Raw genomic sequence first — 14,655 nt, forward strand, 5'->3', positions numbered from 1 at the left:
GTTTTGCAAGGCACCTCCTACTTAAAATTTTTAGTTCTAATCTTTTTTTTTTTTAATTCTTTTAGAGAGTTTGAAGAAAGTAGGTTTAAACCATCTTTGCCTGTAAGTCTCACAATAACAGAGGTAGGCAACACTGAGATTTGCTCTTCTTTGTTTTTTAATGCTGGTAGCTAGAACATCCCCTTAAGATATTGTAATTTCATCATTTTGGGACATGATTTGAACACAAGGAGAGTAGTAATAGTAATATAAGGCCAAGATAAAAAAAAATCAATGATGGAGAGATCAAGGATAATAATTAAGCTTTGAAGTTTATATGAAGATTAATATAGCACCTTGGACAAAAAAAACATTTAGAAATTCTGTCATAGTTGTTTCTTTAAAGAATATTGATGGCCAACAGATGTACAGGGGGAAAGTTACTACTACTGTGTCCCATCTTTCAGAAGTGTGCTTGAAATCATCATGTGATACAGCTTACACATATTCTGATAACAATTATTAAAACAACTAAGTCAGGTAAGGTAATGTATGTGGTAACTACAAAACTTGGGAGGCAGAACTGTGAATCTGAGATAAGGACTACATGTGTAAACTGGTATCTTAAAACTAAAATTAAGAAAAAATGTCAATAAAGGTTTGCAAGAATGCATAGAATAAACAACACTGACATACTTATGAAATGTAAATTGAAACTATTATCATAACTAGTATTGAAGTTCCCCAAATACTAAAGACTGAATTAGCATAATTTGCAAATCTCACTCTAGAAAACTAGAAAAAGTCTTTCCTGTATTTCAAGGAGAATGTATTCCTCTCCAAACTAAACATCCATAGGTGGATGAATGGATAAAGAAAATGTGGTATATACACCCTCATGCTAACCTTTAAAAACACCAAAGAACATGTAAACAACAGGAGAGCATCAAGCAAAATACGCACAGATAAGCCATTACTATATGATCTCATATGTAGAATTTACAGTCCAATTTACAAAGGATAATAGAGAATTTGGGACAAAGACATTTCAGTTACATAGCGGTTGAGTTTACAACACTGATTACAGTTAATACAGCATCTGTTTAGCTGAAAAATGCTGACTATATTTAAATGCTCTAACTACAAATAAGTAGTATCCAAAGCAATGCACATATCCATTACTTTAATTTTAAATTGGCATTTCAAAGCATGCTTCAAAATATAACTATACATTGTTAATTAAACTTTGAATGTATGAAATAATACAATAAAAGGTATGAAACAAAGGAATAATGACAAATGAGACAAATAGAAAACAAAATGGTAAAACGAAGTTATAATTACATAAAATGGAGATGAACTAAATCACAGTTAAAAGATAAAACTGACTTAAAAAGAAAAAAAAGCAAGACTTATCTAAATTGCAGGCCACTCCTAAGAAATATACTTTTAATGGAGAAGATATTTTACACGAGCATCCCTGATAGAAAAACTAATAAAAAAAGGTTACTTCAGACAGTGATAACAAAACTCAAGAGAGAGAGACAGTAACACTGAAAGGATCATTTTGACAAGAAAACAAGATGGTCCCAAACATCCAACTACTTCAGAGAGCAGTTTCAAAATACATGAAGCAAAAACCAACAGAAAAAGAATGGACCTCTTTATTATTGTAACTGAGCTGCAGTTTCTACATGTCTCTTGGTGACAGAACAAATGGAAAATCCATAAGGATGTAAAAGACTTATACATCACTAGACAACATAATCTACCTCACATTATGGAACACATTAATAATACATGTTTTAAAGTATCCATGAAACATTCACCAAAAATGGTCCACACAACTTTTCAACCAATATGAAAAAAATGAAATCTAAGTATATTTTTGATTACATATAATTAAATTGGAATCCCATAATATCCCAACATATTTAAAAATGTAACAACTTTACACAGCTCATACACCCCTTCCCCAAAATAAGTTTTCCAATTTGACCATATGACCAAAAATGATCAGAATTATAATCTCAATTCTCCCCCAGAACAGCATATAAACAGGGAATTATATAAGGACTAGAGGGGGAAAAAATGCTCAAATGATAGGCAGAAAAACTTAATTTTACACCAAAACCAATTAAGCAAGCCAAAATGAATCAAAGATGAAGTCATAAGAGAAATAAGAAAACACTGGGACCTAAAAATTGACAAATAAAAATGAATCAAAAGATGTGGTATATACGTAAAACAGCCCAGAAACAGAAGAAAATGTATAGTTTATTTTAATAAGAAGTCTAATAAAACAAAATAAGGTTTCTGTATAAAGGAACTAGATAACAAAACCAAACTGAATATAAAGAAACTAGAAATCAAAATCAAATTATATATATAGTAAGGAGAACAGAGGAAATGATTAGCAGAAATCTATAAAATACACAATGAAATAAGATCAGTAATATAAAATGTAAATCAATGGGAAGCTCATAGAAAAGTACAAATTGCCAGTGCCAGAAGTGAAAATGGAGGAGCTAGCAGAAAGCTATGCAATCATTAGGCCATAAGCTCAAGGCCCAACACCTATGTGAAACAAAGCAGGGCCTGATGGTCAATACACTTGTTATCCCAATGCCAGGGAAGCAAGGCTACAAGAGCACGGATACTACCGACATCCAAAGCATAGGAACATAATGAACAACGACCAATTCAACTATTTAAGACTAAAAATAAATAAATATTGCAAGATCCTCTCCATGCATTGTCCTTGATTGGGGTATCATTGTCTTCTGGGCCTCCAGGGCTCAGCTGCTTTTTTTTTCTTTTCTTTTCTTTTCTTTTCTTTTCTTTTCTTGGCTCTGTTGGTCTACTTTTGGAACTCCTGTCCCCTCCTAATCTTTCTATTTCTCCCTTCTTTCATAAAGTTCCCTGCGCTCTGCCCTAAGTTTGGCTGATTCTCAGCCTCTGCTTTGATATCTTGGATCAGTAGTCTTTCAGAGGCCCTCTGTGGTAGGCTCCTGTCCTGTTCCCTGTCTTCTGCTTCCAATGTCTATTGCATTTGCTCTTCTGAATGAGGATTAAGCATCTACCCTAGGGTCTTCCTTGTTTAGCTGCTTTACAAGTATACATTTTAGTATGTTTATCCTATATTGTATGTCTAATAGCCTCTTATGAGTGAGTATATACCATGTATGTCAGTCTTGCTTCTGTCAGTTACCTCACTCAGGGTGATCTTTCCTAGTTCCCACCATTTGCCTACAAATATCGTGATTTGTTTTTAATAGTGAAGTAGTATTCTATCGTGTAAATGTACCACAATTTCTGTATCCATTCCTCCGTTGAGGGACATCTAGGTTGTTTCCAAATCCTGGCTATTACGAATAGAGCTAATACGAACAGCATGCTACGAACATGCATGAAGAAAACCTAAAACCCAGGCTCAGATGTAGCCCAGACTCAGTCTCCAAGTGGGGTTCCTAGTAAGGGGAGCATGGGCTTTCTCTGGCATGAATTCAGTGCCAGCTCACAGATCACCACCCCCTTCTGGGGTTACTGCCTTGCCAGGCCACAGAGGAAGACAATGAAACCAGTTCTGATGAGACCTGATAGGCTAGGGTCAGAAAGAAGGGAGGAGGACCTCCCTTATCAGTGCACTAGGGCAGGGGCATAAGGGAAAAAGGAGAGAGAGACTGGGGGGAGATGAAGGAGGGGGCCAGAGTCAGGATGCAAATTGAATAAATTGTAATAAATGATAACAAAAAATGTTAAAATTTAAAAAAATAATTTAGTGTAAGATGCAAAAACACAAAAGCTGACAGAGAAATTCCAAATAGCTCTTTACATACTGAAGTTGGACTTTTAAAACTTTCTTAAAAACAAAACTATGAATACAGATGGTTTCACTGATCAATTCAAAAATCCAAAAAGCAGAAAAGGGGGAATATATTTCCCATCATACAAAGCAGTGATCAATATTATAAAAAAAAAATTAAAACCAATAGTCCTTAAGAATATAATCATTTTGTTTACTAAACAAAATCTAGCTACATAAATTAGCTAGATTATAATTAGCTATAATTATACATTATAACCAAGGTTAAGTTTACTCCAAGAACACAAAATTCTCTTAAATCCCAAAACAAATACAGACCACACAGTAATAAAGAAGGCAAATCTCAGGATACAAAAGACATAAAAAATGTGCATATAAACGTAGGCAAAGTTCAATGACCTTCTAGGATAAAATCTCTTAGTGAGCTATGAATAAAAGTGAACACCCTCATTAAGATAGAAGAATCAAGAAAAAAATGTACAGGTAGTATAATAAATGGCGAAAGACAGTACTTCCCCCTTTAGGATCAGAAAGGTCCACAGCCAACAATCCTACTCCGTATCTCAGTGAAGATTCTTGGTGCAATTTAAAAAAAAAAAAAAAAAAAAAGAAAACCAGACAATATAAAGATGAGCAGGAAGATACACAAGTCAGTTAGCTAAAAGAAATATACTATACTGAGTAAAAAAGTGACTTTTAGCTAGCCTACAATTACAAGGTCAATATCCACAGTATTCTTATACATAAAGATGCAGCAAACAATTAGAAAATAATAATAATTATCAAGCCAGCAGAATGGTATAGTAGACAAAGATACCTGACACCAAACCTGAAGATCTGAGTCCATAACACAATAGAAGGACAAAAATCAACTCCTGCAAGTTGTCTGACCTCTACATGTGCACAATGGCACATGTGAGCTCCCACACACCACACACCACACACACATACACACAACACACACAGAATAAAAGAAACACACAAATATAAAATTTTTAAAAGACCCAGCGTCTGCAACATTAAACACATTAAGATACTTGTAAGACAAATTTAAGAAACTATTTGCAAGGTACTGACTGTGAAGACTGCACACCAGTGCAGAGAAAATGTACTGGGTTCAAGAAAACACAAGTGTAAGTACTATGTTCACCACGAAAGGCAAAAGCACACCACAAAGGCACCAGTTTGTAATTTCTACTCCAGAAGTTCTAAATATTAGCCTGAAATAAATCAGAACATAAGAACTAAGCGCTTCATTGGTTTTTAGCCAAATTCAATTTTGTTAATAAGTTTCTGGATAATATTCTATAGAAACAATTGAAGCTCAGTCCAGTATTATTTCCATTATTGGGGCCCAAGGAAAAAGTGCTTCCTCAGATCTAAGTTTATGGGAAATACGAATTTGCCAGACTGTCTGATATACCAAGAAGCTATGGACTAGGCACTTATCAAAATTCATCAGTTAACCTGAAACATGCTTATTGCATATATAATTCTGAAATGTACCCTTATCCCTGGTATCAATTTACTAATGTTAGTTTTGGTTTTAGTTTTTATGGAGGATGTACTCAATAAAACTTTCTATTATTTTGGTCTAGTTATAATCATATAATAATGAGTTATAAACAAATACATGTTAAACATATGTAAACTACTTTTTCAAGCTAAGTCAATGCCCCTGTATTTTGTAAAGTTATCATTTAATCAAAGATGTAACACAAACTATAAATGTATAGTTCCCATTACGTTTTCAGAATAGAAATGGTAGAAGGAAATGCATAAAAGAAAGGCTACACACAGAAAACTCCAAGGGGAAGATAGCTCAAAGTAGAACTTTTAAGAATACTTCATCAGTAGTGCGTTGATAACTGCAACAGTATTACTGACAAAGTTATATGTAAATGCAAACACAACAGACAGCGTAAGATAGTTAGGAGATTTGTCCGAAAAAAAAAAAAAAAGACGGTGTTTATGCCAAATTGAGCGTGATGTTTTGCTCTGTCACACCACATAGACACAGACACTCTTTTTTTGTGTAAGAAAATGTCATCTTTACCTACTGCCCAGGCTAGGCAGCAATGAGCCCCCAAAATCCTGCTAATCCTGCCTTCCAGTGCAAGGATCATTCCATCTGTACCACCTTGCCCAGGTATTTTTGTTTGTTTGTTTTGTTTTTGTTTTTGGTGCTGGAGATTCAATCAGGCATTCAGGCTTGGTGCAATGAATACTTTCCACCCAAGCTTAGTTTTTTAATGAATGAAAGATATATACTATATACGTTACCTGAAACTATTTTTGCATTTATGTATTTATTTGTTGCGGTGGGGGAGTGTGTGTGTGTTTGTTGGGGGTGAACACAGGCACACATCACCACAACACAAATATGGAGATGCAGGAAACTGTTCTCTCCCTTCTCCACGTTGTTCTGGAAACTGAATGCAAGTATTTAGACCTGGTGGCAAATTACTCACAAAGTCATTTTGCCAGCCGCTTTGTTTGAACTTATTTTCACTTTTCTAAATATATAACCAAAGTAGTCTCTGAGGAAAAAAAGAAAAAAGAAAAAACTCATGATTGAAGCAGTTTCTATGTCAGGACATAAACAGAAAAAGGTCTACAGCCTTCAAGGTGAAAACTTGTTCAAATTTGAAAAAAAAGTTATGTCTGTCTGTCTGTCTCTCTCTCTCTCTGCCTCCTTTGCCTCCTAAATGCTGGGATCAAAGGTGTGTGCCATCACTGTACTCTTGTCTCTTTACACTTCCAAAAATGTGTGATCAAACAACTTTGAAATCATCTCTAATTATCCAGATTGAAGTAAATGACATCTGATAGAATTTATGAAATCATTTCAGTTTTCAAACATCTCTATCACTATAACATGATTGGTATTTCATATTGTTTTACAAAACCAAAGGAAAAAAAAAGCTTCTAGGTGCTCAAACAGCACAGCAGCTCAGCAGCTCAGCAAGTCAAAGCTCTTGCTATTCTATAAGAGGACCTGGGTTCAGTTCCTGACAGTCACAGGGTAGCTCACAGCCATCTGTAACTACAGTCCAGGGGATCTGACATCCTCTTCAGAAATTCCATGGACACCAGGCACACAGGTACACATAAATCCAAGCAGGCACTCAAATAAATATATAATAAATTAATTAGAAATTCCTAAAAGAGCAATCAACTTTCCTAGTTGTAGTCTGTCCTCTCACTATGTCACTCAAGCCCTCAAATTCCTCACTTCTTAGAATCCTGAATGACAAAGATAGGACTCATAATCAAAGCACCAGTTTTCCTCCACTTCCTAAATTTGCCTATACACTAGGGCATACTGATCCAGAAGGGACAGTCAAAACAGACTAGAGAAGTTTAGACTATGCAGTGAATTAGTAAATTCAATAAAACGATAAACTAATACATTTAGATGAAGCTCACTTAAGTCTAACTACTAGGTCTTGCTCCTCTTCAGAGTAGTCAGTGTGGGTGATATAATCACCGGGATCTAACTTCTGTAAAGTAGGTATCTACCTCTTCTCTCCTCAACTATGGTGAGGTCAAAGTCACTCTCAGATGGTCTCAGTGGCCTTCTTGCACAGTGCACACAAAAAACTGCAGTAGGATCCAAAGACTACATAAAAGCTAACATGCTAACATGAGCCTGGAATCAATCAATCAAACCCTCTCTCTCTTTCACACACTTTCACACACACACACACACACACATACACACGCCTTTGTAATACTAAGGTGGTAGATATTTCCCTATTCATCATGCAGATCGGTCAATAATACAAAAGAAATGTACCAGAAATTTGCTATATACTACACATGAAGACTATTTCACAACTCCACAGTACCTGGTAGTAGGCAAATTTTCTATTAGAAACACAGATATAAGAGCACAGAATCACAAAGTTTGTTTCCTTTGCAAAGCACTAAAAAAAAAAAAAAAAAAAAAAAACAACCTTTACCTATTTCTCACACCCCACATGAATCTGTTGATTTAGTCACAGTTTCTCCTCGAAGTCCATGCTGGTGAGAACTGTGGATATCTTATCCTATCCTGGAGTTCACAGATCCCTACCCCTCAGCAAAGATTGTCCATGTGCTGCCACTAGGCCCCAGCAATTTCAATCTCATCAACCATGGATGTATTATCTTTTTTAAGCTCTACATAAGGAAATTGGAAGCATTTCTGCTGAATGTATATGAGAGTTAACCTTAAGAAAAATTTGCAGATGTGAACAGAACAAAGTCACTCTTTTAAACACAGAATGCCATTTTTTTAAGGATTTTTTAAAAATCAGATTTAGCTGGTAGACACTCTCTCAAAAATGAGTAAAACAGGCTGGAGAGATGGCTTAGCAGTCAACAGCACTTGGCTGCTCTTCTAGAGGTCCTGCACTCCAAACAACGACATGGTTGTATTGGGGTCTGACGCCCTCTTCTGGCATGTAGCTGTACATGAAGATAGAGAATCTATATACATAAAATAAAATTTAAAATTATTTTTTAAAAAGGGACTTGAGAGATGGCCCAGAGATCAGGAACACTGGATGTTCTTCCAAAAGTCCTGAGTTCAATTCCCAGCAACCACATGGTGATTCGTAACTATCTATAATGAGATCTGGTACCCTCTTCTGGTGTGCAGACTACTGTATAAAAAAAAATAAATAGCTCTTTTTAAAAAATGAATAAAACAAGAATGTCATTACAAGAAAGACTATTCACATTCTTTGTTGTTAATTATTAAATCATGGCTTCCAGGCAACATTAGTTTCTGGAAAATATATCAAAAACTGTATCAGAACACAGCGGTGGGAGACGATTCTCTCCTTCCGCCAAGTACCTAGTGATCAAATTCAGATAGTCAGGTTTGGCAGCCATTTGCCTTTATCAGCTAAGTCACCTCCTGGGACCAGATTTTTTTTTTTAAAAAACTGCAGAATTTAAATAAGCATTACTAACAAATCCCCAAGTGCCTTCTGTATGACTAGCATGACATATTCAAAGTATACCAGTTTAAGATACCTTACAAAATACAAGGACTTCTCAGATCTCATGCTAAAAAACTCTGATGCTTGTTGCCAACAAACAACCTGGTTTTTATCCCTAGAACCCAAATGGTGGAAAAGAACAGACTACCGTTTGTTGCGTTACGGTTTCTACTTACTTATTCAAGGGCCCAAACACAAACATAAGCACACACACAAAGTAAACACAAAACAAATTTAAAAAGAAACAAACTACCACCTGTATAGGTTCTGAGAAATATCAAGAAGACTGTGCAAAAGTATCTGAGTTAGTAACATGCTTTCCAAACCCCTATCACTGTGCACCTGAGTTTCTTCTGCGACTTCCCAAAACAATATTATACAGTGAATATAAAAATCAGATGACATTTTCATTTTCTATTAGGTGAGACTTGAAAATTATCTCCAGAAATATAAAGTATCAACACTCTTCTCTGTAGTTCCTTTTGAAAAATAGCTTAGCTTTAAAAATATGTATACCAACAAGTAATGTCTAGTATTTAAATGAATATGTGTTAAAGTTTTCTGAATTTTAATTTCTAATTAACACAAATACTGGTAATTTCTAATACAACAAATATTGATAGATATACTCTCATAATCAAAAACTCTTTTGCGCCCTTAACTTTTAAGCAGTTTAAATGCTGAGACTATAAAGATTACTTGAATAATCTCTCAGGCTCAACTCGTTATCTGTCAAATGGTACATGAAGGTTACAGCTACTGTAAAAGAAAATCTAACAATTAAGTGTCAACTGTGTGTCATTGTGACTCATGTTTATACAAGTTACTTAATTATTCCTTTTATGAAGTAGGTCCCTACTTTCTCACAGAATCATTTAGATTCACCAGAGAAATAAGCATCTTATGAGGTACTTGGCATATTATCCCCCTTTGATAATAACTTAAATATTCATTAAATAGCTAATAGGGCTCTTCATACCACTAATGTAGACAAACTACTTGCAACCCTACCCAATTAGTAGAAATCTGACTTCACCTGAAAACCAGTTATTAATAGTCAATATTAATCCAATCACTGATGAAACCGTAAGTTATCATCCCACAGGCCTTCACACTAAAATGAAGCCCAAACCAAAAAAAAAAAAAAAAAAAAAAAGGTTATAAATGACAATTTAAGCAAGAATGGTGAAGGTACATTTAGAAGGCACAGGAGTACTCTGAGTTCACAGCCACCAAGAACTATTATATAGTGAGACAATGTCTCCCATCCAGAGCCTGTGAACATGCACAGGTATAGAGTAATCATATTATGAAAAATGAGTAATATATGTCAGCTTCCTAAAGATACTTCTGAAAATACTTAAAATTATTGAGACAGAAACAATGAAGAATGTTAATAGAGAAAGTATGGATCCACACAGGTTTTCCATTTTTGACTGTTTAAAACATTAATGGCAAACATTTCTACCTCTGCACTCTTAAAATGTAAGCTCGTGAAACAAAGTAAGCTGGGCTAACTACTGAATTTCAAGTAGCCACCTGACCACACTGCATGTACTTAAAAACCCTTAGAAACAAGTACTGATATATTTACTCATCCAACATGTCTCATCTTAATTAAAAAACCTTTTACTGAAATTGAAAGTTGAAATTGAGGGCTTTTTCTTCCCATTGATCTGAGGACTTACGAAACTGGCTACTACATATAAGTGACAGGAAAGCCATGGCACTGTGAAATTAAAACCATGTCTATAAATAACAAATATTACATTTAAAAAGTATTTATACATTGGATGAAAGCCCCCTTCTAATTTCTAATAGTTTTCTAATTTCTTGATCATTATCAATTCCTTTACAGAAGTGTAAAAGAACAAACAACATTGTGACTAGTTAGAAAGAAAAACAGTGATTAGTTAGCCAAATTGTTCTCCTTAACCAAACTATACAGTTGAAAAGCATAATATAAAGTAAAACCAACCTCTTCCAGTTTGATTATAAATTTCAGAAATTTATTTCATTCAAGATCTTAAACATTTAAAACATTAACTATTCTTTCTGCGTGTATATATGTATACATATACTTGTGATTAAGATGTTAAAATGTGGTTTTAAAAATTAAATTGAAACAGCAAAATCATAGCACTAAGGATATGTCTGTATTTCTGGTTTTAAGTTTTCTTTTACTAAGATTTAATAAGAGAAACTTTTATGAGTATCAAGTATCAAGTTACAAACCAGAATAAAAAGGAGTTGATGTTAATTTAATTTAAATTTTTAAATCCAATAAAGTTTTATATTTTTAATAAATATAAAATGGCAAAGCAAAAATTGCAATAGTGTACTTCAACTGGCTTAAAGTTACTTACAGTAAGACCGACACTGCTGTACAGATACACTTCATTATTCATCACCAACATTTATAGTAGGTAAGCTCTTTTAAAAAAGAAGCCAATGGTTATTTTTCTGGAAAGCTCATTATATAAGGTTTGTCTGCTTACAATATTAAGGCACTTTTGAAAATGGTGCACTTCGAAATCAGAAGATATATTATTTGTACTTTTATTCAAGCATTGTGCCATTCTAAATACTTTCACTTTTGGAAAGTAATCTTGTAAAATTTTCACATCTATTCTGCCAAGTAAATTAAATTGTAATATTTTAAACAGAAAACTACTCAATACAGTTTAGTGTAACAGGTATAGAGAAACCAAATTAAACAGGTAGAAAATTAGAATGAACAAAACCACAGTGACTTTAATAACTGGTAAAAATGAATAAATGCATACATTTATTAAAAATGAATAAATGAATACATCTAAACCTGGCAATTTAATGAAAATAATAATAACCAACTGTTATGACAATAGTTAAAAAAAATTTGTACTTGGAATATAAAACTATGTTCAAAGAGCTTTTTTGGAAGAAAGTAAAGACCTCTAAAACATTTTATAATCTAAAATTTAAATGTCCTAAAAACTGTCAAATAAGTTTACCAAAACTATATGAATCACATTTCTATAAAATCCAAACAAATGTTTTAAAGTACAAATTAAAAAGCACCACCAGAGCTTTAAAATCTAACGAGGTTTGTTTAAACTGTAGTGCCAAAGGAGTCACGTGACCACTTGTAATTACTGAAGTCTCTTACTGAATGTATATACCACTGTTTCCAAATAAATTATTTCATAGCATTTTAAAGGAAACGCACTAACAGTGTCAAAGCTGGGGAAGGGGGGTGGAAATTAACCACACAATTCAACTTACACAATAAAATTTAGGGGTTGGGGGAGCATGTTGGCAGGTGTCTGCAAGGAGGTAGATAATACAATGGAATCAGTTTTCATTCTGCAGAACCCTGAGACTTGCTGCAATGTCAGCTCCAGGCACACACTGAAAGACTCCAGAAAATGCTCATTGATCATGCAGCACTTTATAATGCGGATAGGCTTTTTTTCTCCTCTTGGCCCCGCCTAGCTTCCCTTTGCAGCAGCTCCCAAGCCCTCTCCCCACAATGAAATCTCTCTTTTGAAAACACTGAAATGGTAACAATTATCCTCACACTACCATAAATCCTCTGTATCCGAATAGCTAGGCTTTTATTCCTTTTCTTAAAGAGGAAAGAGAAAAACATAGTAACCACCACAATAAGAGTCCTGCATCCTCACAGATAAGGATATAAGATTTAAGTAAATATAATTTTTGGTAGCATACTACAACCAAGGCCATAATCAATTACAGTTGCACTTTGACACCTATTTCCTTGAACTGCTTTCTATTCAAATAGTGTCATTTAAAACTCATACAATTCAAAAACAAATGTATAATTTGAAATACCCATAAAGATAAATCAGATTTTTACTGATAGCATTTTAGCATCAAAACTCAAATTTTACGTTTTTTAAAATTAAATTCCTAATTTATTTCACAATAAAATCACATGAAAAATGCAGGATCTGAGTGAATCACTTAAATGAAGCAATTAGATTATCAAGCTAAAATAAGCAGCAGTTTTTACAGGTAATTGCAAGCATAGCTTTAGGCTTAGATATGTAAATGAATTCTAAGACATCTGACACTAAACCTACTTCAAGCTGCTTTGCAGACCCCACCTTCTAATGAGTTAATCTAAAGGTCACCACCAGAACAAGGCTTTTAATCAAGTCCGAACCCTCTCTTCCTTTTTCCCCCTACCGAACACATCTACAATTTATAAAGCATGACGTTTAAACAGAGTTTAATAATCATGTGAACAAGACTGATACATTCTCACAGGAAATAAGGTCTGTCCGTACCTTGCTTTTATGCTCTGCCTCTCTCTGCTCTCTAATCTATTCATCTGTAACATAATTCTAGCAGATAAGATTTCTTTGTTCAAATTTCAACTTTCATTTCATTTACAAACCTAACCCTACCTCAAGAATGTCTTCTAGCACATATGCTTCCATTTCAGCCGCTGTCTCCACCATATTTTATCAAACTGCCATGTTTCTTACTGCACTATGATTAGATCATTGCCAGCAGGAACACTCCTCTGTGTCAGCAAGGGAACAGGAAATGGAATGTTCTATTACATGCCTAAAGCAGCTTAGCTGTTCACCAGCCAGGCATCTACCAAAAGAGCAGGGGGTGACTCACTCCGTATTCTTTAAAGACACAGAGCTTTATTCCAAAGCAAACTTCTGTCAAGTAATTGCAATAGATAAAAATCTATTTTAACATAAAATCTCAATTTTCCTTAAAAAAAAAAATGGGTATTTTTTTAAGCTACTTAACATGTTGGTTTCCTGACTGAACAAAAGACGTTTATGTGGGTTACATAGCAATTTTAGTTAAGTCTTAATGGTGAAAGTAAATGCTGTATTAAAGATACAGAAGAGGCATGATGATACCAAGTTAGGAATTTGGGAAATCAAGTAAACGGATTATGTAATATCCCTAACTAATGTAGCTGACTTAGGAGTGTAAGAATTATTTTAACGCAGACTTTTTAAATGGCCAACTGCTTTTCTATAAACTCATTGTAAAATCTGTAAGTACAAAATGAACATCTATTATATACTATAGATTCATTTTCTGGTAATGCCTTTTTCTCCATTCATTAATTACAGTAATGTAGTTTGTTTCTATTAATATATATGTTGTAAGACACCTGGCATAATTACTGTATAACACTAAGTATTTTAGAATCGCCAATTTAAGGTTTCTTCCTAACAATGAGATGAAGTGAGATAAAATATCTACTGTATAGTATTAAGGAGACAGCTTCACTATGGCAGGCAATGTATGAAGTGTTGCGATTTTAACAACAAAAACATGTTATTTAGCCCTCATAATAACCCAGCTAGCTATGTGACAGTAACTTAAAATAATACTAGTAAGTATGGTAGGTATACTACATGCCACTGAAATGCTTTTGTGTCTACTAACTCAATTTTCGCTGTTAAGAGATGTTATCATTATACCCACTTTAAAGATGTGGAAAGAAGGGCATGGAAAACAAGCTGCTTGTTCAATTGTTCTTAGCTGAATTGATTTTACTGAGGAAATAAAACTGGTGAATCTAGGCAGTTGACTCTGGATTTTGTTCTCAAAATCATCTACTATAGTCTTTTTTCCAGGCAATATTATTTACATTTCATGGATAAGGAAAAAATGTCTTGGGCTGGCCACAGAGTTACATAACAAAGCCAAAGGCACATTCAACCTAGAACTATAGAACTAAGTAAAGTTGGTGGCAAACAAGCAGTATCATGAATGCTGCTGGCAAGTCCGACACAGTGTCCTCATTTATGTATGGCAATGCTTTCTTGGCAGTGTCTCCAAATAATCTCCCTGATGAAACATAGCACAAAGTAAAAC

At 34.2% G+C, this 14,655-nt stretch overlaps 1 protein-coding gene across 6 annotated transcripts in view; it reads right to left on the reverse strand.

Annotated features, from left to right (window-relative positions):
- The window catches only part of Ankrd17 (ankyrin repeat domain 17), a 131,885-nt gene that overhangs the window by 93,179 nt on the left and 24,051 nt on the right, over positions 1–14,655 (reverse strand). The window contains exon 1 of one of the 6 annotated variants that reach the window (XM_060380917.1): positions 13,209–13,356. The exons of 4 other annotated variants lie outside the window; for them this stretch is intronic. In XM_060380917.1, coding sequence (XP_060236900.1) covers positions 13,209–13,262 — 54 coding nt within the window. In that variant the 5' untranslated portion in view covers positions 13,263–13,356. Of the gene's footprint in view, positions 1–13,208; positions 13,357–14,655 lie in introns of those variants that run through there. One more of the 6 variants, XM_060380921.1, reaches the window with a different exon arrangement.

Source organism: Meriones unguiculatus, chromosome 3, assembly GCF_030254825.1.
Source record: "Meriones unguiculatus strain TT.TT164.6M chromosome 3, Bangor_MerUng_6.1, whole genome shotgun sequence".
Classification (NCBI taxonomy): Eukaryota; Metazoa; Chordata; class Mammalia; order Rodentia; family Muridae; genus Meriones; species Meriones unguiculatus.